This window comes from Rhinoraja longicauda, chromosome 10, assembly GCF_053455715.1.
Source record: "Rhinoraja longicauda isolate Sanriku21f chromosome 10, sRhiLon1.1, whole genome shotgun sequence".
Classification (NCBI taxonomy): domain Eukaryota; kingdom Metazoa; phylum Chordata; class Chondrichthyes; order Rajiformes; family Arhynchobatidae; genus Rhinoraja; species Rhinoraja longicauda.
Window position 1 is genome coordinate 54,266,880 of NC_135962.1, and position 26,979 is coordinate 54,293,858.

The 26,979-nt window shown below is 42.5% G+C and overlaps 1 protein-coding gene across 1 annotated transcript; it reads right to left on the reverse strand.

The window, feature by feature from the left end:
- Positions 1–26,979, reverse strand: LOC144597696 (basal body-orientation factor 1-like). Its single transcript, XM_078407226.1, has 11 exons — positions 26,709–26,979; positions 24,161–24,413; positions 20,284–20,349; positions 18,799–18,942; positions 15,144–15,224; positions 10,819–10,889; positions 8,138–8,282; positions 5,534–6,027; positions 3,917–4,018; positions 3,184–3,258; positions 1–336 (listed from the first exon to the last, which is right to left on the reverse strand). The coding sequence occupies exons 1-11, from the start codon at positions 26,726–26,728 to the stop codon at positions 204–206; spliced, it is 1,584 nt and encodes a 527-aa protein (XP_078263352.1). The 5' UTR covers positions 26,729–26,979; the 3' UTR covers positions 1–203.

Sequence of the window (26,979 nt, forward strand, 5' to 3'; positions counted from 1 at the left end):
CCACCATTGTTCAACATAGAATTCTGGCCCTCTTTCTCAGTTAAATTACACGATATTTAAAACTCTTGAGACAATGTTAAAAAAAATGTAATCACATTTTTACTCGTAGTTGTGCACACTTTAACTGCACTCTCATTTTAGGATTTTTCTTAAGTACACATTTTGGGATTACCAATCCACAATAAAACAGTTTTTACAATTTCTTACACCAGTACAATTTCAGGCAATTTAATTTCTTTAGATGGCTGTTGATCCGATGAGACGTTAATTTGGTTTACAACAGGTTCAATAGGAGTCTGGGTGATAAAAGTGGGAATGGGGTGTTCATCTTGTACGCTGCAAAGAAATATTTTGAAATGTGAAAAACAAAACAAAACCACACAAGAACAGACAAAAGCCACTGGTGGCCTTGCACTATTTACCTAGGTTTTAGCCCAAAAATTTTAGTATTAAGAATAAAAGCATATTGGATCAAAACTGTGCTTGAGGTGCAAACATAGTGGAATTGAGTAGATTTAGACAGAGTAATGGAGCACCTTGAATCTCTGCCATTCAATACGGTCAAGATAATTCTAACTCTGCTCCATTTATCTCCTTCCTCTTGCCAAGTGTTCAAATTTCTCTCCATCTTGATTCTCAATGACTGAGCACTCTGCCCACTGGAACAGAATTTTCTTCTAAGGAAGAAATGTTCTCATTTTTTGTTCTAACCAATCCTTTATTTTGGATTGATAACCCTAACGTTTTATTCATTAATTTTTCAGGATCTAGGCTTTGATGGCAAGTCCAGCCATTATTACCAATCCATAATTACCATTGAGACAAATTGGTGCAGTCCTTTTGATGAAAATGCTCACTGCGGTTTGGTACAAGTATCAGATTTTGATTCAACGCAATGGTCATCTGACCACCCGGTGGCGCCAGCAATGGCTGCCTCGCCAACAGTATATCTGTCCTTTCCTTCTTTGTGTTTTAACTGTATGTGTTAAATGTATGTTTTTAGTGTTCTTTAGCTGGGATTATGTGTGGGTGGTGGGGTTGGGGGAAACTTTTTATAATCTCATACCTCGATAGAGATGCAATTTTTTTTTCTGCATTGTATCTCCGTCCGCACTGCGGCCTAACATCGAGGATTTGGCTGCCTTTGCTGGAGACCGATTTTGAGAGCTCCACTGCGGTCGCCTGCGGACTTACCATCACAGAGCTCGCGATCCCTTTGCCAGGGATTGACCTCGGAGCTCCAACCATGGGTGATGCAGACTTAACATCACGGAGCCCGCGGTCTCTGGTCAGAGACCAACTTCGGAAACTCCAAGCCACGGGAGTTTCGATTGCTGGCTGCAGGAGCTTCAATCGCCCCGATGGATGGTTCAACTGCCCCGACCGCGGGAGAATAAAGAGGTTGGACTTTTTTGGATTCCATCACAGTGAGGAATGTGGGAAATTCGCTGTGGTGGATGTCTATGTTAACTTTTATGTAGTTGTGTGTCTTGTTACTTTTTTTCTTCGTATGGCTGTACATTAATTGATACATAATAGGTGACAATAAAATACCTTTGAAACCTTTGATATATTTCCATATGAGGATGGTGTATGATTTGGGAAATCTGCGGATGGTAATGCACCTACTGCCAGTATCCTTGGCGATTGCAACTTTGGCTAGTCAAAGTTTAAATTACTGCAGACTACTTTGTGGATAGTACACACCTGGACCACTGTACACTCACGGTGGAGGGAATGAATGAATGAATGAATGTTTAGAAACATTGATTATTTAAAGGATTAAATTGTCTTTTGGATTTCCAATGTCTGCAGTTTATTTATCCCTGCATGTGTAGTTAAAGTCTTAACCATTGTAAATCATTTTTTAGCACAGTTGATGATTTACCATGGTAATCATGACACAGACCTGATTTTGTTGACCAGCCGTAGTTACTTAATAAGTTGTGTTCCTAAAATAAATCGACATTCGCAGAGTCCAAAAAATGCATTTTGCCCAGAAATGGAAAAGAGCAAAAATCATTGTTACAATAATGGACAATAGACAATAGGTGCAGGAGTAGGCCATTCGGCCCTTCGAGCCAGCACCGCCATTCAATGTGATCATGGCTGATCATTCACAATCAGTACCCCATACCCTCTGACTCCGCTATCATTAAGAGCTCTATCTAACTCTCGCTTGAAAGTATCCAGAGAATTGGCCTCCACTGCCTTCTGAGGCAGAGAATTCCACAGATTTACAACTCTCTGAGTGAAAAAGTTTTTCCTCATCTCTGTTCGAAATGGCCTACCCCTTATTCTTAAACTGTGGCCCCTGGTTCTGGACTCCCCCGACATGGGGACCATGTTTCCTGCCTCTAGCGTGTCCAATCCCTTAATAATCTAATATGTTTCAATAAGATAAACATTGTGAATGCTTTAAAACATACTAATCCACGACTGGTAATAGATTTATGCACGATAAAAAGTTATGTACTAGGGAAAAACAATCTTACTGAAGTACCATATGGGCCAAGGGGAATATCATATGAATTAGTCTATATTTTCTGTTCAGGAGATAGGAATTGTCGGTAAATCTTTTATATGTTGTGAAACAATCCAAGCTTGATGCCCATTCCCCAAAGTAAAATAATGTGCATCTGAAAATAATTAAAAAGTTGATGTGAGCTGCTCGAAAGACAATGTTGAGGGAGTGTGCTCCATTACCTATAAATAAGATCGAAGAGCTGCACTCAAATACTGCAACTTGGTGAAAATGAGGGAAAATGAAAATAATGTGTAGGAAGGAACTGCAAATGCTGGTTTACACCAAAGACAGACACAAAATGCAAGAGTAACTCAGCATTTCTCGAGAGAGAGAGAGAGAGAGAGAGAGAGAGAGGGAATGGGTGACGTTTCAGGTCGAAACCCATCTCCAAACTGAGCTCATTTTGAAGAAGGGTCTCAACCCGAAACATCACTCATTCCTTCTATCCTGAAAATGATAATAAAATGGGTATCGTTGGCAAATCATTTCATGAGGTTGTTGCTATCATTTCAATTGTTCAGGCTCTAGGATTGTCCCAGAATGTGTGGCATTGGTTATCAACAGTGCTTATACGGTTAAATCACCTCTTTCTCACAGCTATTGAAGTAAAACTTAAATATTTGTAAGGCAGATTCCTATTATGGTCGGACCCTTACCTTATTTGTTCTGTCTCTTTTATGGTCAATACGCTCTCAGATTCTGAAGGGGCCTGACTTCTATTATTCAGTTTCCTGTGCAGAATAAAAGCAAAAGAGAGATGTAAAATATATGCTCGTTATCTGCAGAACATTAAATGCCATTCCTACTGAATAAGCAAGAACCTTAGAGGGGTATCAACACATATAGCTAACCCGGTAAGCTAATTTGGGAGAGAAAAGTCACTTGAATCCTATGGCCACATATTCATTCTGCAAAAAAGGATTTTCTGCTTTTATTTCAGTTTTCCAGCATCTGTGTTTTTTTTAAACTTTTGTAAATTATCAGAATACCTAAGCAAGCACCTTGGAGTGGATTAATAGATGTTTGTTCTCTGTTTCCTTATCCCAAGGAAACAGAAAAAAAAATTAAATAGTTTTGTGTAGGAGGGAAGAGAGGACAAATGGAGTATTCAAATTAGGTGCGATACTGCCACAAAGGGTTCAGTTTCTAAGCACTGAAGGTTGTGGGAAGGGATCACCTTACAGTTCAACATACCTGTAGAAACAAAGACCAGCAGATGCTGGTTTATACGAAAGGTAGTCACAAAGTGCTGGAGTAACTCAGCGGGTCTGAAGAAGGGTCTCGACTCGAAACGTCACCCATTCCTTCTCTCCAGATATGCTGCCTGCCCGGCTGAGTTACTCCAGCATTTTGTTGTCTAACTTTGGGTCTATCTTCAGTTCAACATACCTGTTTGCTTTCCATCCATTCATCTTGGCAAACAAAAGGCGTAAAACCTTCTCCTTCTGCTCCCAGGTCAAATCCGAGATACTCACTTTCCCAGCGTGAATGCTTAAACATAAAGTGTATCATTTATTATTAAAGGGTTGAAGTTTGAAGTGAAAACTGACAATGCTGAAGGTACTCAGCAGGTCAGGCAGCATCTGCAGAGGGAGAAACTGTATTGAGAAAACAAGTGTGTTTTATGTTGCAGAGAGGTGGAGAGAAAAAAAGGAACATTTGTAATAGACATACAGGTACACCATCGATTTTCCAGCACCCTTGGTTCCAGAACCTTGCTGGATTATCCATTTTGTATGACCAACAGAGGTCAGGTAATAATAATTCAACAACACACCTCTGACCCACTAATCATACCCTCCCCCCCCCCCCCCCCCCCCCCCGTATCTCCAAAGCACCATGGACTGCAAGAAACATAAATAAAGAGTTAACAAAGTAAACAATTAACCCTTTCAGGACGGAGGTGCACATGTCGAAAGAGCAATGCTCTCGTAATTTTATCCGGATTAAAGGAAGTGCCGGACCATCAGTTGCCGGAAAATCGCTGGTGCACCTGTACTTTCAAACAAACACTTTCAGACACATATCTAGTTCTTTTCTGCACTCTGCAATTGAATCTGCCTCCAATGGTATCCCTGGCAGTGTGTTCCAGATTCCATGCTCTGCATAAAGAGCTTTGTCCTTGACTCACTTTTGGATCTTTTGTCAGTCACCTTCTTTCTATTTCCCCCAGTTCTCGACTCACCTGCCAAAAGAATCACTTTCCCTCCGTGTACTTTATCTGTATTTTCAATAACTCCATCAGGTTCCAGGAGAGCAGGTCTGGCATCAGTCTATCCATAAAATTGTCCCTCACAACTGGAATCATTGTGGTGAATCTCTTCTGTACCATTTACATAGCCTTCTAATCTTTCCTTTATGCCCATAACAGTGTACCCATTTTGTGGCTGAACCAATGTTTTATATTACCTTCAGCAGCTTTAGAAAATATAGCCGAGAATCCTAGTTGTTTTTTCCCACCAATTTCTCAATTGCCCTGTACTTTTAACAAACAGCTAACTAACAGATGTATCCCAAGTACATGCTCAGGTCCAGAAACTAGCCTTGTGCACCATATTTCAGACACGCTCTCATCTGTGTCCCATATATATGAGCAATTGATAAGCAAATATGTAAAAGTGACAGGGTGGATGTCACAGAGAGTCCACTTGCAGGAACAAACAGCAAAGGATCACCACTTAACTGGGACATTTTAGATTCAAGCTAAAGTCTAAACTGGCAGTCAATACTGAAGAGTCCCGACTTTAATCATCACTTTCCATGTTCTCCAGAGATGTTGCCTGACCTGTTGAGTTACTCCAGCACTTTATCTGTTTTTTTGTAAAACAGCATCTGCACTTCCTTGTTTCTATTTCCCCCTGAATGCATAGCCAGGCTAGGAATTACATCTGCATGTTTATACTGCTTTATCACTTGGAAACAGACAATACTGACAACATTTGATCTTATATTTGTTATTGTACATGCACCATCTGCACACTGAAATGTGTAAGAATTTTGACTTACCCGTGCTCAGCTTCTTCCATATCTTGGTACACGCAGTTTGTGCTGTACGCATTTTTGCCAAAGGTCCTGACTTGGGGATAATCGTCCTTGCCAGCAAACGCCCTTAACATTTTTTTCTGAAATGCAATTTGAGCTGCTTGTTTATATTGAGCTCGACTGTAGGCAATCTGTTGCCTCACTTCTTCAAGGGATTGGAGAAAAAACATCTCCACATCAGTGCGCTCGTCTAGGATGTTTTTCGCCAATTTCTTCACTCGGTTCATCTCTTTATCTTTCAACTTAACTAGCGCCCCAAGCCTTTCAATCTCTACCTGACTGGTCGCCATTCTAAGCTCATTTTCCTGCTTCATCTTCTGTTTCGCTGTCTCAAACTCGGCTGCCATGTGTCCCAACACTTTCTCCAGGTTCTCAACTTTTGTTTGAAGTTCATTGATCTTCGCTCTCTGCAGTCTGCTGTCGGACACCTGCTCTTTGATTAACAGCTCGTTGGTCTCCTACAATGAGAAACAACCTGGTTTTGAAAACGTCAATTCATTCTGAACATGCACTCTCACAAAAACGGTTATTAGCAGTTGCATCGAGGGTACAAAACGTGAGAAAATTAATTAGGATATAAAATTAGAAAAGTTTGAACCCTATGGTCTGGAAAGAAGGTAACGAAGATGGCTTTAATGAAATATGTGTAATGAATGTATATGAAATACTTTACTTATTCCAAATGCCTCTAAGCTTTTTCACTGTCACCTTAGGTTATGCTGAAAAGATGCATTACTTTCACCTTTTCTGCCATATTCAACCATGCTTTATGGCACCCCAGAAGTAAAATTACATTTCTTTTTTCTATGGATCTACCAATCATTTGGAAATTGCTGGAGCCATCTGATACTGTAACATTAATGTGTTAAAGTGGACGGGGAAGAGGGTTATCCAAGGTTATAACAAGATCTAGATCAACTGGGAAAGTGGGCAAAGCAATGCCAAATGGAATGTAACTAAGCCAAGTGTGAAGAGGTGCATGTTTGGTTAAACCAGGGCAGGACATACACCGTGAATGGCAGAGGTCTGGAGACAATTGTTGAACAGAGAGAGACCAAGGTGTATAAGTACAGAGTTGCTTGAAATTAGCAACTCGGGTAGACAGGATGGTGAAGAAGGCTGATGGCATACTTCATCAACTGAGACAGTGCGAGAGTTAGCACTTTGGGTTACAGTTGTACAAAATGTTGATTAGGCTGCACTTGGAGTAATGTGTGCAGTTCTGGTTTCCAGTCTGCGGGAAGGTTGTGTGTAAGCTAGAGGGCGAGCAAAGAAGATTCAAATGGATGTTGCCTGCATTGGAGGGCTTGAGTTATAAGAAAAAAATGAATAGGTTGGGCCTGTTTGCCTGGAAGCAAAGGAGAATGAGAGGTGACTTGATAGAAGTATTTCCACATTGATAGGGTAAATAGCCAGGGTCTGCTTTCCATGTAGGGGTATCTAAAACTAAAGGGCATAGATTTAAGCTATGAGGGTGGATGTTTAAGGGATATCTTGAGGATAAAATTGTTGGTATCTGGAATGAAATGCCAGAGGAGGCAGTGGAGCCAGCAACAGTCACAACATTCAAGAGGCATCTGGACAGGTACTTGAATGACCTATAAAATTACAAAAGCAAGTTGGATGTCTGTATTAATTCCTTATCCTTCCAGGACTTGCTAAAAGATAGACATGATGATCAGCATGGAGTGGGCTGAAGGGCCTCTTTCTGTGGTGGACAGCACTATCCCACTGTTTATTTAGTTTAGTTTAGAGATACAGTGCAGAAACAGGCCCTTCGGCCCACCGAGTCCATGCCAACCAGCGATCCCTTGCGCTTAGGCTACACATACTATGGACAATTTACAATCATTTATACCAAGCCAAGTAACCTACAAACCTGCACGACTTTGCAGTGTGGGAGGAAACCAGAAATCCCGGAGAAACCCATACAGGTCACAGGGAGAACGTACAAACTCCATACAGACAGCACCTGTAGTCAGGATTGAACCAGGGTCTCTGGGCCTGTAAGGCAGCAACCCTTTCGCTGCACCACCGTGCTGCCCTGTTATAAACAATTTTCCTCACTTCCTTGTGCGAAGGATTTGAGAATGCCACAGCCTGGGATCATTGATTCTAACCATTATGAGGGTGGTCAAGTTAGAAAATGGATACCTTCTTGATCTGCAAGGCTTGGTTCCAAAATGGGGCTTTGTCAGTTGTGCAAAAGTTGATCGGTGACTGTATTCCTAATCATGATCCATTAACACGTGAACTTCTTCCACTTCCAAACATTGGTACTGTTTATTAACATGTACAATTTAAGAATTAACCAATAACAATATATTTTTTAAAGATTTAAGGAAAGCGTCTCTATCCATTTTCCCTTCAAGATGAAGAGCTATGAAAATTCCTACCTGCTGTGAATGTGTATTTTGGTTGACACTGATACTAATAATGTGAATTTCTTTGCAATCCAACACACAAGTCCAATCTCAATCGTCTAGTTAAGGTCCAGATTTCTTGGTAATACGGACCCGTCACTTCTGTTTGTGGAGTTGTGATTTATAAACTGGAAAATCTTTTCACCTTTTCACTGACAATCAGTGTGTTTTTATCTTCCAGTGTCTTGTAATCCTTTCTTCTTCGTTCCTCTTCCTCTTTATAGATCTTAATTCTCTCATGTAGATTTACATTTTCTTTAAAGACACACTGAGCCCTTTCGTCAAGATTTCTGTGGAAGGAAGGAGGCCGAATTGCATGCGATTAACTTTGGTCTGGCAAAAATGCATTTATCACAGAAAATGGTGATGTGGTTGCTCAATACAAACAAGTCCATCAAATCTGTTGGAGACCCTGTAAGCACAAGCCATTTCATTCCTTTGGCATCTTTTCCTTATATCCCTTATTTTCTTTTTATAACATTTATAAACCCTGTCCAATCATGACAAATCTTATGTGTATGAAGGAACCAGCAGATGCTGGTTTAAACCAAGGATAGACACAAAATGCTGGAGTAAACTCAGTGGGACAGGCAGCATCTCTGGAGAGAAGGAATGGGTGACGTTTTGGGTCGAGACCCAAATCTTAAATCTTTATCTGCAGACAGAGAAGAGCAAAAGTAACATTTACTAATTAACATCAATCAAGCAAGACATGACAAATCAAAATCAAAAAGGGATTTTTTGATCCTGAATCAAAAATCTGGAGAAGGGTCTCGACCCGAAACGTCAACCATTCCTTCTCTCCAGAGATGCTGCCTGCCCGCTGAGTTACTCCAGCTTTTTGTGTCTATCTTCGGTTTAAACCAGCATCTGCAATTCCTTTTTACACAAAATCAAAAGCAATCTAGTAATCAGTACGGTGCCAGCAATTGAGTTAACTTATCAGGTACCAGATATCAGTACTGGCAATGGTTTATTTTTGCTACATGTATCAATGAAACAGTGAGAAACATTGTTTCCATGCTATTCAGTCCTTTCATGCTACACATGAAGTACAATTAGGTCATAAGCAAGTCCAACAATTATTACAAACAAAAACAATACCAGAGCGCAGAATATAATGTTACAGTATTATAGCATTAGAAACATAGAAACATAGAAAATAGGTGCAGGAGGAGGCCATTAGGCCATTCAGCCCTTCGAGCCAGCACCGCAATTAGAGTTACAGAGAAAAAGGCCATGGCTCTGCCCATTTGTTATGAGGCAACTGAACCATCGACCAACAACTAGAGAGCAGTCCTGAACTACTCATTGGATACCCTCAGATGATCTTTGATCAGACTTTACTGGCTTTATCTTGCACTAAATGTCATTTACGTTATTCCCTTTATCATGTATCTGTACCCTGTGGTAGTCTCGATCGTAAGCATGTATTGTCTTTCTGCTGACTGGTTAGCATGCAACAAACACTTTACACTGTACCTTGGTACACATGACCCTGACAATAAACGAAACTAAAACTAAACAAAACATTTCTCCAATAGATCGATATCCTATCTTAATTCTCTCATGTAGTTTTACATCTTCACTATCCGCATTTCCACCAATTTTAATGTTCTCTGGAATTTACTGATCATCCCATCTATATCTTTCATTAAATAATTTATAAATATCACCAACAACAGAGATCCCAGCACTGATCCACGTGGAACACAAATGGTCACAGACTTCTAGTCAGAGAAACACCCTTCCACCAGTACCCTCTGTCTTCTATGGTGCAGCTAATTTTGAACCTAATCTACCAAGCCACCCTGGATCACAAATGTCATACTTCTGCATCAGTCCACTATCAAGGACTTTATCAACTGCCTTGCTCAAGACATTGCAGTCAACATTCATATCCTACCCTCATCAATTATCTTCAACACCCCTTCAAAAAAACTCAATCAAGTTCGTAGGACATGGCCTGCCCCACACAAAGCCATGCTGACCATCACTATTGAGCCCACGCTTTTCCAAAAACCCTCCAAATTCTGTTTAAATTATTTTCTGCTTTCTTTATATTCCTTGAGGGTTTTGTCCAGCCATATATATACTTCCTTTTCTTGACCAAATCTACAAATGTCTCTTGTCATCCAAGGTTCCCGAACCTTGCCATAGTCGTCTTTCTTCCTCACTGGAACATGCTGGTCCTAGATTCTGATCAGGTGGTCTTAAAATGATTCCCACATTTCAGATGTAGATTTACCCCCAAAACAGCTGCTCCCAACCTACTCTCTCTGGCTCCTGCCTAACACTGTTGTAATGTGTAGGAAGGAACTGCAGATGCTGGTTTAAACCGAAGATAGATTTTAAAAGCTGGAGTAACTCAGCGGAACAGGCAGCATCTCTGGAGACAAGGAATGGGTGATGGTTCGGGTCGAGACCATTCTTCAGACTCGAATCAGTCCCTTGTCTGAAGAAGGGTCTCAAACCGAAGCATTCCTTCTCTACAGAGATGCTGCCTGTCCCACTAAGTTACTCCAACTTTTTGTGTCTAACACTCTTGTGACTTTGTCTTCCCCCAGATTACATGGATAGGACAGGTTTTATGTGGATAGGACAGGTTTGGAGGAATATGGGCCAAATTCCTTGGGACTAGGGTGGGACTAGTGTAGCTGGGACATGTTGGTCGGTGTGGGCAGGTTGGGCTGAAGGGCCTGTTTCAGGTTCCTAGCATCTATGGAATTTTTTTGTGCTTTTATCAGTTGCAAATATTTTTGAAGTGGAACTTCAACTAAGCAAACCGAGGATGATCTGGAATATCAATTGCAGGCAAAATCTTACATAATGGCTTCAGTGTGAGCCTGCTCAGTCAGCCGATTTAGTCTCTGTTCTGCCTCCCGCTCCAGACGAATCTAAAAGTAAAAGTCAATATTAATGAAACGTATAAAGCATTTAAACTTAAATCTTGCCCTTACTTACTTAACTTGCTTACAATCCAACATGACAAAGTTTTTCCTCAGTCTGTTGAATTCACTGAATTGTAGATTTGAGATAGAATATAGACCAGTACAGCACAGGAGCAGGTCATTTGGCCAACATTGTCTGTGACACACAAGATCTCAAGTTAAACTAATCTCTTCTATCTCCTTGTGATCCATGTGCCTCCTGTTCCTGCATATCAGTGTCCTTATCTAAGAGCTTCTGGCATGCTTGCCTTATCGGTCAGGCCATTGAGTATAAGGAAGTCACATTGCAACTTTTTAGGATTTTGGTTAAGCTGCATTTTGAGTATTGTTATGCAGGGCAGTCACCCAGTGTGTACAGGGAGGATGTTTAACACAGAATTGTGGTCTGGAGGACCTGTTCCAATGCTGTACTGTTTCAATGTTCTTAAATGCTACCATCGTATCTGCCTCCAGCACCGTACCCTGGCAGATTGTTTGCAGGCACCCACCACTCTGTGTATAAAAACAACTTGCTTGCATATGTTTTTTAAACTTTCCCCTCTCACTTAAAGCTATGCGCTCTAGTCTTCTACATTTCCACCATGGGAAAACGGTTCTGACTGTACACCCTATCTATTCTGCATATAATTTTATTTACTCCTCTTAGGTCTCCCCTGAGCCTCCAACGCTCCAGAGAAAACAATTCACGTTTTTCATCGCTCCGTATACTTAATACCCGCTAATCAAGGCAACTGCCCAGTAAATCTCTTCTGCATCCTCTCCAAAGCCTCCATATCCTTCCTAAAATGGAGCAACCACTACTGCACACAATACTCCAAATTCAGCCAAACCAAGGTTTTCTAAAAGAGAGCATCAGTACTTATTAAAATGAAATCCTAAAATTGTTTTAAAAGAAAATTATAACAAAAACATGATTAGAATATATTAGAAGGGAGTGGCATGGTGGCCTAACAGTATTGCCGCCTTACAGTGCCATAGACCCGGGTTTGATCCTGACTACGTACGCTGTCTGTACCGAGTTTGTACATTCTCCCTGTGACCGTGTGGATTTTCTTTGGGTGCTGCGGTTTCCTCCCACACTCCAAACATGCACATGTTTGTAGATTAATTGACTTTGATAAAATTGTAAATGGTCCCTAGTGTGAAAGAAGGTGCTAGTGTATGGGGATCGCTAGTCGGCACCGGACTCGGTGAGCCAAGGGGCAGTTTTCATATCATATCATATCATATCATATCATATATATATACAGCCGGAAACAGGCCTTTTCGGCCCTCCAAGTCCGTGCCGCCCAGCGATCCCCGTACATTAACACTATCCTACACCCACTAGGGACAATTTTTACATTTACCCAGCCAATTAACCTACATACCTGTACGTCTTTGGAGTGTGGGAGGAAACCGAAGATCTCGGAGAAAACCCACGCAGGTCACGGGGAGAACGTACAAACTCCTTACAGTGCAGCACCCGTAGTCAGGATCGAACCTGAGTCTCCGGCGCTGCATTCGCTGTAAAGCAGCAACTCTACTGCTGCGCTACCGTGCCGCCCTAAACTATCTCGAAACTAAACTAAACTAAAACTAAACTAAAACTAAACTAAACTAAACTAATGAGGACATGTGACAGGACAGATGAGAAGGCCTGTTTCTACGATGGCATGAATATCTACCTTAATTGCAAATAATACTAACAAAAGGCCCTCCTTGGGTCAGTTGGCTCAATGTCAGGTCAGTTAGTTGACCCCATGTTATTGGCTGCTGCCAATCTCCTATCCCCCCACATCCGGACCAAACTCAGATCCTGGGGGGACAGGGCTTTCTCCATCGCTGCTCCCACCCTATGGAACTCACTACCTCAAACCATCAGAGACTCCTCCACACTCACCACATTCAAAACATCACTGAAGTCTCACCTATTCAGTACTGCCTTCAACCACTGAAGGTCACCCCACCCTCTGTCTCCTTTCTCTGTTTGTTTACTTATTTATCTATTTATTCACTTCCCTATGTTCTCTAAATCCCTGTAAAGCGTCTTTGAGTATATGAAAAGCGCTATATAAATGTAATGTATTATTATTATTATTATTATTATTATTATTATTATTAACAAAGTTACAATCATTATCAAGTATAATCAAGGTGGTGAATCTGTGGAATTCTTTGCCACAGAAGGCAGTAGAGGCAAAGTCAGTGGATACTTTTAAGGCAGAGATAGATTGATTCTTGATTAGTACAGGTGTCAGAGGTTATGGGGAGAAGGCAGGAGAAGTGGGTTAGGAGGGAGTGTTCGATCAGCCATGAATGAATGGCGGAGTAGACTTGATGGGCCGAATGACCTAATTCTGCACCTATCTCTTATGATCTCACATTGGTCAGCTCGTCTGGTAGAATGCCCAGGCCTTTAAGTTTAGCCTGCCCTGTCTATTTTAAGTGATAACAGTCTCACTGTGTGTTTCTTATATTTTGTTAATGTTACTGTTATTATGAATATTTTTTCTTTAATCCAAAAGCCAACAGGTTTTAATAATATAACTGTCACTTGAACTGTAGGGCTCAGCAGTTCTTCTCAATCAGCACCCATTAGAGTCATAAAGTGATACAGTGTGGAAACAGGCCCTTCAGCCCAACTTACCCACACTGGCCAACATGTCCCAGCTACACTAGTCCCACCTGCCCATGTTTGGTCCATAACCCTCCAAACCTACCCTATCCATGTACCTGTCTAACTGCTTCTTAAATGTTGGGATAGTCTCTGCCTCAACTACCTCCTCTGCCAGCTTGTTGCATACGCCCACCACCCTTTGTGTGATAAAGTTACCCCTCAGATTCCTATTAAATCTTTACCCCTTCACCTTAGGAGTTGGCTGCGCCTAATGGCTGCGGCTCTCTGGCAGTCTGTTTGTCTTTTTTTCTTTTTTTTTGTTTGTGTCGGTGTTGGGATGGTTTTTGTTTCTGTTTTTGGCTGTGTATGTGTGGTGGGGGGGTGGGGTGTGGGGGTGGGGTGGGGCGGGGGAAACCTTTCTTTTATTAGGTCTCTTCCCCGGGGCGCAGCTCGCCCGCGGGGCCTTCCATCGCCGGCGCGGCTCGGCTGCGGGACTTAACATCGCCAGCGCGGCTCGGCCGCGGGACGTTTCAGTGCCCCGTGCGGCTCGGCTGCGGGACTTAACATCGCCAGCGCGGCTCGGCCGCGGGACGTTTCAGTGCCCGGTGCGGCTCGGCCGCTGGACTTAACATCGCCCGGTGCGGCTCGGCCGCGGGACGTTTCGGTGCCCGGTGCGGCTCGGCCGCGGGACGTTTCAGTGCCCGGTGCGGCTCGGCCGCTGGACTTAACATCGCCCGGTGCGGCTCGGCCGCGGGACGTTTCAGTGCCCGGTGCGGCTCGGCCGCGGGACGTTTCGGTGCCCGGTGCGGCTCGGCCACGGGACGTTTCGGTGCCCGGTGCGGCTCGGCCGCTGGTCTTAACATCGCCCGGTGCGGCCGCGGGACATTTCGGTGCCCAGGGCGGCTCGGCCGCGGGGCCTTCCATCCCCTTGCGGGGGCTGTGCGTGTCGTTTGCCTCGGTAGGGGTCGAGCTCCCTGTCCGTGGGTGCGGGGGGAAGAGAGGGGAAGTTTTGTTGCCTCCATCACAGTGAGGGGGTGTTTGGAGTCACTGTGATGGATGTTTGTGTTGGGGTCGGGTGTCCTGTGTTCTTTTCTTTTTTGCTGTGTTTTGTGTGACTGCTGAAATTTTGTTCGGTGTAAAAAGCCGAGTGACAATAAAGTGTTGTTATGTTATGTTATGTTATGTTATGTTATGTTAAACCTATGTCCTCTGGTCCTCGATTCACCTACTCTGGGCAAGAAACTCTGTGCATCTACTCGATCTATTCCTTTCATTCTTTCAATATATTAGCCATTTGATTGGACTGAAATATTTTATATTCATCTTGCAGTACGTACTGTTCCGCTTTTCATTCCCCACCCTCCTGTCTCACATACAACACCTCCCCTCTTCAATTCTATCCCAAATCCTTTCTGTTGACAATAAGAAGATTGGGATACATGAATGGATGGGGGACAGGAGTAATGTATATCATAGAGTCACAGAGTTATCTTTATCACCAGCCACCCTTTGCTATTGTAGACTTTATCAAATTCCTCAAACTATGGATAGAGCATTAATTTATTTGTTTCAGACTCAATTTCTGGCTCCCGGTCACATACCTTTTCTTCAAAGAATTTATTTTCCAGCTGTCTCAGTGTTTCTTGGTGTTCTTTGTTTGATATGTTCATGGTTTCTTTTATCTGAGATGGCAAAAAAAAAAGAGAGAGTATTTATTTTGTTCTTTAATCCATACTTTATCACCCCAGGTTTAGAAATCACCGTAACAGGTCTCCATTCTGAGCAAGTGTTTTTAGATGGGAAGTTAAACTGTAGATAATAATCTCAACAGAGTACTATTTTGAAGAAAAGCATGAGAATCTATCCTTCAAACAACTGATATTCTGCTTACTCCTGTTATTCTCCAGTTATTTATGTTATTTGCTGTGTTTCCTTCATTACAATCGTGACCACTTTGAAACCACCGCATTCACAGCTAAGTATTTTAAATGTCTGAAAATGGTGTGAATGGCGGTGTTTTGAAGAAATAACTAGTTACCACAACATCGTACAATAGCTGTGCATCTGAGACGATTGGGAAAGCTCCTTCTGCTGCACGCGTACAAAGTGAAGCCTTCACTTAAAATTACCTCGTTAAAATGTAAGAGCAAAAGCATATTATACAACAATGTTTTGTTAATAATTAAAAGCACTGATTGGAAAAGATTAAGTGGGATTTTCCAAATTTCCCTAAATAAACATTATACCTTTGTAATTGTACTAAAAGAAATGGATTTTACCATTGTCTCCAATTTTCTCTTCTTACCCTGCGTTTGGTTATTGCGTGAACTCATATTAATTTGTTGATGGGATGTGGATATCCCTGGCAAGGTGACCGTTATTGTCCATCCTCAATAAAGCAGTGAGGAATCGATGACATGTGTTTCTGGAGCAACTCATTCAACTCTGACGTACACCAAGGGTTTTTATTACATTTAGGTACTTTCATGGTTACTGTAACTGAGATTAACTTTTTTTTTTAAATTCCAGATTTATTTCATGACATTCATTTAAATTAGCCAGACGGCATTGTGGCATTCAACCCCATATTCTTGGATCAATGGTCCAGAACTCAACCAGTCCAGAAACGTAACCACCACCCTGCTGCTTCACTCATCTTGGCACTCCAGAGTTCTGACATTCATTCTCCATATACTGTTAAGGAAGTCAGGTTCAGTCTAAGAATGGGGCCAAAAATGAGATCCTTGGGTCCAAGAAGTAATTGTCCAATGATGATAAAAGCTATTGCATCCTTGCCGTTTTGGGAATGGGTAATTTCTGGTTCTCAGCCAGTGTAGAAACTGGACTGGAAGGATTCAATGGAAGAGCCAAGCATCTTTAACATCTCCATTGAACTCAAAGAAACAAATTGGAAAAAAAAGATCAGATTTGGACAGATGGGGTTGGTAACAATAGTCTTAAATAGTGGATAGATGAAGTCTGGTAAAGAAAACTATTTGCAATATCCTTGAATACTTTTATCATGGGAGATAGCAACGTCATAAGCAGGTCTATCTAATTACAGATGTGTGCAGGAGGAAAGAACAAGGATAAACATCAAATAAAAGTGGAGCTCTGCCAATGAAAAAGGTGAACATCTACAAAAGTACTTCCAGCAAAATGGTATCACAAAATGCTGGAGTAACTCAGCAGGTCAGCCAGCATCTAGGAGAGAAGGAATGGGTGAGGTTTCGGGTCGTGACTGATGTCAGGGGGCGGGACAAAGGAAGGATATAGGTGGAGACAGGAAGATAGAGGGGGAACTGGGAAGGGGGAGGGGAAGAGAGGAACAGAGGAACTATCTAATGTTGGTGAAGTCAATGTTCATACCGCAGGGCTGCAAGCTGCCCAAGCAAAATATGAGGTGCTGTTCCTCCAATTTCCGGTAGGCCTCACTATGGCACTGGCCCATGACAGAAAAGTCAGACTGGGAATGGGAGGGGGAGTTGAAGTGTTCAGCCACCGGGAGATCAGGTTGGTTAAGGTGGACCGAACAAAGGTGTTGAGCGAAACGATCGCCAAGCCTGCGTTTGGTCTCGCCGATGCAGAGAAGTTGACATCCAGAGCAGCGTAAACAATAGATGAGGTTGGAGGAGATGTAGATGAACCTCTGTCTCACCTGGAAACACTGTTTGAGTCCTTGGATGGAGTTGAGGGGGGAGGTAAATTGACAGGTGTTGCATCTCCTGCGGTTGCAGGGGAAAGTGCCCGAGGAGGGAGTGGTTTGGGTAGGAAGGGACGAGTGGACCAGGGAGTTATAGACGGAACAGTCTCTGCAGAATGCAGAAAGGGGAGGAGATGTGAAGATGTGGCCAGTAGTGGGGTCCCGTTGGAGGTGACGGAAATGTTGGAGGATGATTTGTTGGATACGCTGGCTGATGGGGTGGAAGGTGAGGACAAGGGGAATTCTGTCCTTGTTATGAATGGAGGAGGGGGAGCAAGAGCGGAGCTGCGGGATATAGAGGAGGCCCTAGTGAGAGCCTCATCAATAATGGAAGAGGGGAAGCCCCGTTTCCTGAAGAATGAGGACATCTCTGATGCCCTCATGTGAAACATCTCATCCCGGGCGCAGATGCGGGGTAGACGGAGAAATTGGGAGTAGGGGATAGACTTTTTGTAGGAGGCAGGGTGGGAAGAAGTGTAGTCCAGATAGCTGTGGGCGTCAGTGGGTTTGTAGTAGATGTCAGTCACTAGTCTGTCTCCTGTGATGGAGATGGTGAAATCCAGAAACGGTAGGGCGATGTCAGAGATAGTCCAAGTATTTTTGCTGTTTTCCAGCAAAATGGCGATTTTCAAATTCTCAAAATGATTCAAGTAATGCAAGGATCTTTGTTATTAGGTGCTTGTGAGTCAGCGTGCAGAAGAGAGAGAGAACACCTGGTGAGTGGAGCCACAACAACAACCTCTTGCTCAACATTAACAAAACAAAGGAACTAATGGTTGCCTTTCGAAAGGGGAAGTCGTAGGTCATGTGCAGTTCACATTGGTGGGTTGGCAGTGGAGAAAGTTAGCAGCTTCAAATTTCTGGGCACTAACGTCTTGGATGACCTTCCCTGGGGCTCGCACATAGATGTAATCATGAAGAAAGCGTTCCACCATACTTCTACTTTCTTAGAAGTTTTAAGACTTCAAAGGCATATCACCAAATACTCTAACAAACTTCTACAGATACATTGTAGAAAATGTCTTGACTGATTGCATCATGGCCTGGTACAACAATTCCAATGGACCAGAGCACAAGAGGCTGCAGAGTGCTGGTCCATCACAGGCACAGTCCTTCCCACCATCAAAAGCATCTACACAAGGTGCTGCCTCAAGAAGGTAGGAGGATCAATGATCCTCATATCTGAGCTATTCCCGATTCTTGCTGCTAGGAGATAAAGAAGCCTGACACCACCACCAGGTTCAGGAACAGATACTTTCCGATGACCATCAAATTGTCAATAGACAATAGGTGCAGGAGGAGGCCATTCGGCCCTTTGAGCCAGCACCACCATTCAATGTGATCATGGCTGATCATTCTCAATCAGTACCCCATTCCTGCCTTCTCCCCATACCCCCTGACTCCACTATCCTTAAGAGCTCTATCTAGCTCTCTCTTGAATGCATTCAGAGAACTGGCCTCCACTGCCTTCTGAGGCAGAGAATGCAGTTACAGATATTGATTACATATGTACATACATAAACAAAAGAACAAAGAAGTCTTATTGGACTTACATCATCCAATTCATTTTCCAGCAAAACCTGTTTCTTCCTGAATGATTTGACCTTGTTTAGTTCCCATTGAATCAGTTGCATTTCTTTCATCTTTTGCGTCATTTTGGTTTGCATATGGTCAGATTGTTGGGTATGGATTTCGATCTGTGGAGATGTAAGAACAGGCATTTTATTATAGTGCCTCGCTTCACTGAAAATACATTGAATGCTTTCTTCATGTAGGTAGTTTCACTTCATTTATATGGATGCAATTATATTCTAATATGCAACTAATCAGAGTGGTTCAATGGCAAATTTAAAAACTGGGATTTTTCAGTTCACTATATCTGTTTAAGCATCCCTGATGCTTCGTTACTAACATCATTGACCTGCATTCTGCAGTCTAGTAACTTTATCCTAGTAACACATACAGACAAAAACAAAATCAGGACAAAGAGACACAACCTTGATTTCTGAGCGAGGAATTTAGAAGAGATATTAGGAAAAACTTCCTTACAAAGTAGTGTTGAACTCTACTACAAAAACATATTTGGTCACTTGTTTAATAATTTTTAAATCTGAGATTAGTCTTTCTGAACAAATGGTATAAAACAATATTAAAAAATGGCGGTTTAGTTTAGTTCATTATTGTCAAGTGTAAGGTACAATGGAATGTTTTTGTTTGTGTGCTATCCAGTCAAATTAAAAGGTATACATGATTACAATCAAGTCGTCCACTCTGCACAGATAAAGGATGAAGGGTACAACATTTAGTGCAAGATGGTGGACAGAGTTAAGATACAGATGAGTTGTAAACTTGTTACGTGGTGGAACAGATTTAAGAAGAACAAGCTAAGTTCCTCTGGTCTATTCATGTAACTGAAGTCCTCTATCCATTCATATTAATAAAGATATACTGCAGATGCCAGAAATCTGAAGTAAAAAAATAAATTTCTGGAAATTAATAGTCAGTGGAAAGACGGACAGAATTAATGCGTCCAGGTTTTATCAGGTTAATAGAAAATGAATTTTAAAAAACAAACTTTTGGAGGAGCTCGGCAGGTTGGGCAACATCTGTGGAGGTAAAGGGATGGCAGATTTCGTTTTTATTATCCAGATTACAGCAACTACAGACTCTGTTGTCTCTGTCTTAATGAAAATGAAGTCAGTTACTTTCACAGCAGATGCTGTCTGACCTGCTGACCATTTGCAACATTTTCTGCTCCTTTTTCAGCATTCTGATAATTCTCCTCTGCCCCATTCCCAATGTATTCAATTAATCCAGGTTTGTGCATTCCATGACTGGCCATAATACTCCAGATGGAATAAAAGCAGAAAATGCTGAAAATCAAGTCAGGCAGCATCTGATTCTGTAGAACAGAATTAATGTCACAAGAGCTCCATCCTACTACCTCATACTCCAGCTGCAGCCTGGAATTTGCTTATTTTGAAGTTATGCTGTTTATGAATCCCATAAATACACAACATAAAACTGTAAGAACTTACTATTTTCTTGTTCTCATCATAGGCCTGCTGCTTTTGGTCTATTGCCTGCTGCTGAAGTTGGCTGATCTGTAAAACACAAACTCCTTTGGTTACATTGCCAAAAATCACTTTTTTGCCAAATTCAATGTCAAATTAGTCACTTTACAATTTTGTTCTCTTTGCTTTAAAGATACACACAGTTTGGAAACAGGCCCTTCGGCCCACTGAGTCTATGCCCACCAGCAATTACCCTGTACTCTACCACTATCCTACATACTAGGGACAATTTACAGAGGTCAATTAACTTACAAACCTGTATGCCTTTGGAATGTGCGGGGAAACCAGAGCACCAGGAGAAAACCCACGCGGTTACAGGGAGAACGTACAAACTCCGTATAGCCAGCACCTATAGTCAGGATTAAATCCGGGTCTCTGGTGCTGTAGGGCAGCAACTCCACCGCTCCGCCACTGTGCTGTGTCTCTTCCGGAAGGCAAATCCTGAATTGCATGGCCCTGAAAATTCTACGTTAATTCCGCATCATATGGCACCATGAAGACTTAAACTAATAACAATAAGAAGGACTATTTGGAAAAGGGAAAACCCATTGAGCTTGTAAATCCTGTCATTCCATTGCATCAACGCTAATCTGCCCGTCAAATTAATTTACTCATCTTTGGCCCAGATTCCTTGAGGCACATACCGACAAAAAACATGTACTCAGGATCCACAACCATTTGATAAGAAAGTTCCAGATTTCTACTTTTGTGCATGAATTTTGAATAGTCTAGATCTATTTTTTAAGATTACAATTCTTATTCCTGATCCCCACCATAGTGAAAAATAATTCCCAGGATCTATCCTATAATATTATCTACATTTTTCAGTCTTCTACAGTTAAAGTACAAGGTGTATTGATGCAGACAGTCCTGTACTTTAACCTAATAAGCCCCAGAACTATTCTGCTAAACTTCCACTATGCTCCTTCAAGATCAATACCTTTCTTGTGATGCAGTGTCAATAAATAACAAAGAAACTCATGAGAGGAATAGATAGGTTAGATGCACAGTGTCCCTTGCCCAAAGTAGGTGAAGCGAGGACCAGAGGACATCGGTTTAAGGTGAAGGGGAAAAAATTTGATAGGAATTCGAGGGGGACATTTTTCACACAAAGGGTGGTGGATGCATGGACCAAGCTGCCAGAGGACATAGTTGAGGCTGGGACTATACCAACGTTTAAGAAACAGGCAGACAAGTGCATCGATAGGACAGGTTTGGAGGGAAATTAACCAAACGTGGGCAGGTGGGGCTTGTGTAGCTGGGACATGTTGGCCAGGGTGGGCAAGTTGGGCTGAAGGGCCTGTGTCCACGCTGTATCACTCTATGACTCAGAACTCAAAATGGGGTCTGACCAAGGTTCTATCCAACTTTCGATAAGCATGTTTTCTTTAGCACACCATGTATGAACACCAATGACTTTGACCATAACATGTTACGGTGGCGCAGCGGTAGAGTTGCTGCCTTACAGCGAATGCAGCGCCGGAGACTCAGGTTCGATCCTGACTACGGGCGCCGTCTGTACGGAGTTTGTATGTTCTCCCCGTGACCTGCGTGGGTTTTCTCCGAGATCTTCGGTTTCCTCCCACACTCCAAAAACGTACAGGTATGTAGGTTAATTGGCTGGGCAAATGTTTAAAAAAAAAAAAATTGTCCCTAGTGGGTGTAGGATAGTGATAGTGTGCGGGCATCACTGGGCGGCGTGGAGCCGGTGGGCTGAAGGGCCTGTTTCTGCGCTGTATCTCTAAATCTAAAAAAATCTAAATATGTTTTTAATTAGAAGGTAAACACAAAATGCTGGAGTAACTCAGCGGGACATGTTTCTAATTATATGGATTTATTACTGACTAAGATGAAAAGATGACTGCTTTCCTTATTGCTACATGGGCGTCACAGCCTCATGGCTTCAGAGACCTAGGTTTGATCCTGCCCTTGGCTGCTGCCTGTCTGTGGAATTTGTAAGTTCTCCCTGGGACAATGTGAGTTCCCTCCGAGTGCTCCAGTTTCCCGCCACAGCCCATGCAAGTTTGTAGGTTAATTGCCCTGTGTGTCAGGAGTGGACAACGAGTGGACAACTCCATTTAGGACTGAGATGAGGAAAAACTTTTTCACCCAGAGAGTTGTGAATCTGTGGAATTCTCTGCCACAAAAGGCAGTGGAGGCCAATTCACTGGATGTTTTCAAGAGAGAGTTAAATATAGCTCTTAGGGATAACGGAATCAAGGGATATGGGGAGAAAGCAGGAACAGGGTACTGATTTAGGATGTTCAGCCATGATCATATTGAATGGCGGTGCTGGTTCGAAGGGCCGAATGGTCTACTCCTGCACCTATTTTCTATGGTTCTATACCAAAGGGGGATAACATAAAACCAGTGTGAACGGGTCATCAATGGTCGGCATGCTCTCATTGCGCCGAAGGGCCTGTATCTACGCTGTATCTCTAAACTGAACTAAATTAAAATAAAATAAACTACATATCAGACACTGAACATACTCAGAATTGTACTCAATGTCCATAAAAAATATTCATAAATGGATGCAAAAACAAACCAACTCTACTGTATCTGCTGTTCCAGGTGTCAACTTCTCTACATCAGCGAGACCAAGCGCGGGCTCGGCGATCGTTTCGCTGAGCGCCTTCGCTCAGTCCATCTTAACCTACCTGATCTCCTGGTGGCTTAGCACTTCAACTCCCCCTCCCATTCCCAATCTGACCTTTCTGTCCTGGGCCTCCTCCATTGTCAGAGTGAGGCCCAGCGCAAATTGGAGGAACAGCACCTCATATTTCGCTTGGGTAGTTTACACCCCAGCGGTATAAACATTGACTTCTCTAACTTCAGATCACACTTGCTTTCTCCCTCTTACCCGCTTACCAGTTCTCCCACTAGTCTTACTGTCTCCGACTACATTCTATCTTTGTGTCGCCCCCTCCCCTGACATCAGTCTGAAGAAGGGTCTCAACCCGAAATGTCACCCATTCTCTCCAGAGATGCTGCCTGACCCGCTGAGTTACTCCAGCATTTTGTGTCTACCTTCGATTTAAACTAGCATCTGCAGTTCTTTCCTACACAAACCAACTCTACATCTGTCCCCATGCTACCCCTCCTGGGATAAAGCCAAACAGGCCATTTGCTTTTAGTTCTTTTTATGCTGACTGATCTACCAGATCTTAATGAATTTTGTATTTACTCCGATTTCTCTTTAACTCCAGTTCACCTCATTCAAAATTAATCATTTCATGCAGGCGGTCTATATTATATATACTTTCAAATACATTTGCTTCACAACAAATACATAGTACTGAGTTTTCTTTAGCAATTCCCATGTGAATTTCCAGTTGGAATGACGCAACAATTCCATAAACACGACGACTGCCAACATTACATGCACCTTTTTGTTGTGCTGGTTTGCCATATTATGGTTTTGAGGTTTAATCAGATAAAAACAACACTATATTGAGGAAAGAACAAAGAAAATTGAAGGATCCCAATTCAATTGAGAATATATTAATGCAGTTAACATATTAATGGAAAATATTAATGCAATTGATTGTTGATCAGCTAGTGAACCTTGGAATGCTCCAATATGTTGGGTAATTAATATAGATATAAAAGTCTCCAGGTGCACTCTCTTAGATCAGCAGCTACAGACACCTGATCTGTTAAAAGCATAAGTACCTAGCACATTGTTGATCACAATGTTGATCACGCTATGTGCTCTCTCCTTGCAAGATCCAACAGTAGCCAAAGTAGACCCTGAAAGCTTGCAAATGGTTGTGTTGATGGAGATGGGATAAAGATTAACATTTTAAATTCTCAGTGAAACATTCAAGATTCTTTTTACCTTTGACTCTTTCTCCATTTCTTGTTTCTTTAAATACGAGATCACTTCCATAGCGTCCCTCTCCACTTGATACCGATCGTTCATTAAAGATTCATTGGCTCTGGCAAGCATTTGTGCTGTGTTACGATATTCCACGCGAGACCGCTCCAAAATATTCAACCTGGCTTCCCACAAAGCAGCATTCGCCTTTCCCTTTTCCGCATCCGACTCCGTGGAAAGTTTTGGATCAGATTTAGCATCCTTCTTCCCTTTTCTTAATAAATAAACAAAAATATTTTGAAGATATATTAAAAAAAATACAAAGCTAACTATTTATTGAATAATTCCCCATGTCCAAGAACCCTTCATTCTTTTTGACCTGGTTGTCAAAAGTCACTCACCACGACTATCAAAATTTCAGAAATTCCAGCGAGCAGAGATCAGGAATGATAAGTAGGTAGGAATACAAAGAAGCAAATACAAAGAATACAAAGTCTGAAGAAGGGTCTCGACAAAACATCACCCATTCCTTGTCTCCAGAGATATTGCCTGTCCCGCTGAGTTACTACAGCATTTTGTGTCGACCTTCGATTTAAACCAGCATCTGCAGTTCTTTCCTACACAATACAAAGATGCACTTTGCACAGTGCATCCAAGTTCATGCAGCAAGATGTGGTGATATTTTTTTAAGAGCTGAGGGGTCATATTTGTCAGTTGTCTTCAGGTTGTCTCAAACTAAGAACTATAGTATTGCTGAATATAACCTCCCCCGGTTGCCCATAGCTAACATAAATTGTGGGCTTTCTTCCAAAACAAAAATCTGATCTTCCTTGTGTTCTATGTTGCTTGCCATGTCTCCATACAGAGTTAGTAACAATGACAAATGCACCTTTTGTCTCTGGCACGAACAGCACGCCCAAGCTGATCCCACAAGTGTTCAATGGGGTTGAGGTCAGGACTGCTGGCAGGCCATTCCATCCTCTCCACTCCCAAATTCTGGAGGTAGTCTCTGAGAAACCCTGCTCTGTGGGGGCGAGCATTATCATCTTGGAGGATAGAGTTCGGTCCCAGACTGTGGAGGTATGGGATTGCCACTGGTTGCAGAATCTCATCTCGATATCTCTCTGCATTGAGATTGCCTCCAATGATGACAAGCCTCGTTTTTCCAGTGAGGGAGATGCCGCCCCACACCATCACACTGCCTCCACCAAAAGATGTTACTCTATCGGTGCAGCAATCAGCATAGCGTTCTCCGCGTCTTCTCCACACTTTGACCCTATGATCCAACTGCCGTAGGAAGAATCTGGACTCATCGCTGAACATAACGTTCCTCCACATGTTCAGGTTCCAGTGCACGTGTTGCCGACACCAGCGCAAACGGGCCTGATGGTGAAGGGCAGTCATGGCAGGCCTCCTGGCAGCCCTATGAGACCGGAGATCGGCTGCGTGCAGTCTGTTCTGAATTGTCTGGGCAGAGAGCCGTCGGCCATATTGTCCTGCAAACCTTGACTGCAAATCTGTAGAAGACAGCCTACGATTCCTAAGTGCTGACAGGGTGAGGAAACGGTCTTCTTCGGGTGTCGTCTTCTTGGGACGCCCACTTCACGGCCTGTCTCTGACATCCCCCGTTATATGGAACTTGGCCTTCACTTTGGAGATGGTACTAGGGCTCATTCCAAATAATGCCGCAACTTGGTTTTGCGGAACACCAGCTTGAAGTTGCCCTATCGCACGGGCCCTATCCAGATCAGTCAAACGTGGCATGCCGATTCTTGGAGCAGACACCTACTGACCACTGTAGCAGGGCCCATGCTCACAGATGTTGCCAATCAGGTGCCAATCAGGCACCTGATTGTCAGCACCTGGGGGTACCAGAAGCTCAAAACAAGTCAATAGCAACAGCAGAATAAGCTGTTTGGCATTGGCAGAGAAGATTTGGCAAATTTTTCATGGGCGCATCCCATATACTCAGCTCTGCTGCTCATCCCACAAATGCATGTTCCTTACAAATGTGGCACCATTTAAAAGGGAAATAAACAGGCTTTCCAACGGTATAAGATTTATTGCCAAGAAGCATTGTTACAACAAAGAAATAATCTACCAAACACAAATTTCCTTACTTTTTGTGCTATGTTTATATATATATATACACACACACACATATATATATATATATACACACACACACACATATATATAGACACACACGCATATATATATATATACACACACATAAATATAAACACATGCATAAAAAATATACACATACACACACACACATACATACACATAAAAACAAACAAATAATAATAGTGCAAAAAGACAAAACCAATGCCCCCAGTTTTATGTTAAACAGCTCACCACGCATCCCAAGCATTACGTTTCAGCATTTGATGGAAGTTCCATGCATTTACACCCCCTGACAACTTTCTGCCTCCACTGTCCTGCAAAACCCTCCTTGACAACGAGTTCATTTTGACTGCAACTTAAAAACTATAAGCAGGGCAGGAGCGGCAGGACTAAAAACTGGACAAGTTGTTTTAGTGAAGCAAAACGAAAGCAGGGTTACCCTTTAGTTTTCTTCGGCATGGCGAAAGGCGGTAATATTCAGCGAAGTTTATGCTGAGTGAGAATATTCCTGCTTCCAGCCCCTCACACCCGAGCTTGCGGCCGTTACCCGGGAAACGAGCTACACAATGTTCGCGTGACGTAGTACGCAGAACCTCTCAAGCACAGCTTCTCAAGTTCTGCTTGACCTTTACACATTCCCCTTTAATCTACTGGCTGGTAGATAACACGGTATTGTTTTATGCTCAATTTTCCAAAGACGATATAATACA

Coding starts and splice junctions, on each gene's coding strand:
- LOC144597696 (XM_078407226.1), bottom strand. CDS start 26,728: ATGCCGAAGAAAACTAAAGG. Junction 8,283..10,818: donor GCTCACACTGAAGCCATTAT/GTAAGATTTTGC, acceptor TTCCTTCCACAG/AAATCTTGACGAAAGGGCTC. Junction 337..3,183: donor AAAGAGACAGAACAAATAAG/GTAAGGGTCCGA, acceptor ATTTCTTTGCAG/CGTACAAGATGAACACCCCA.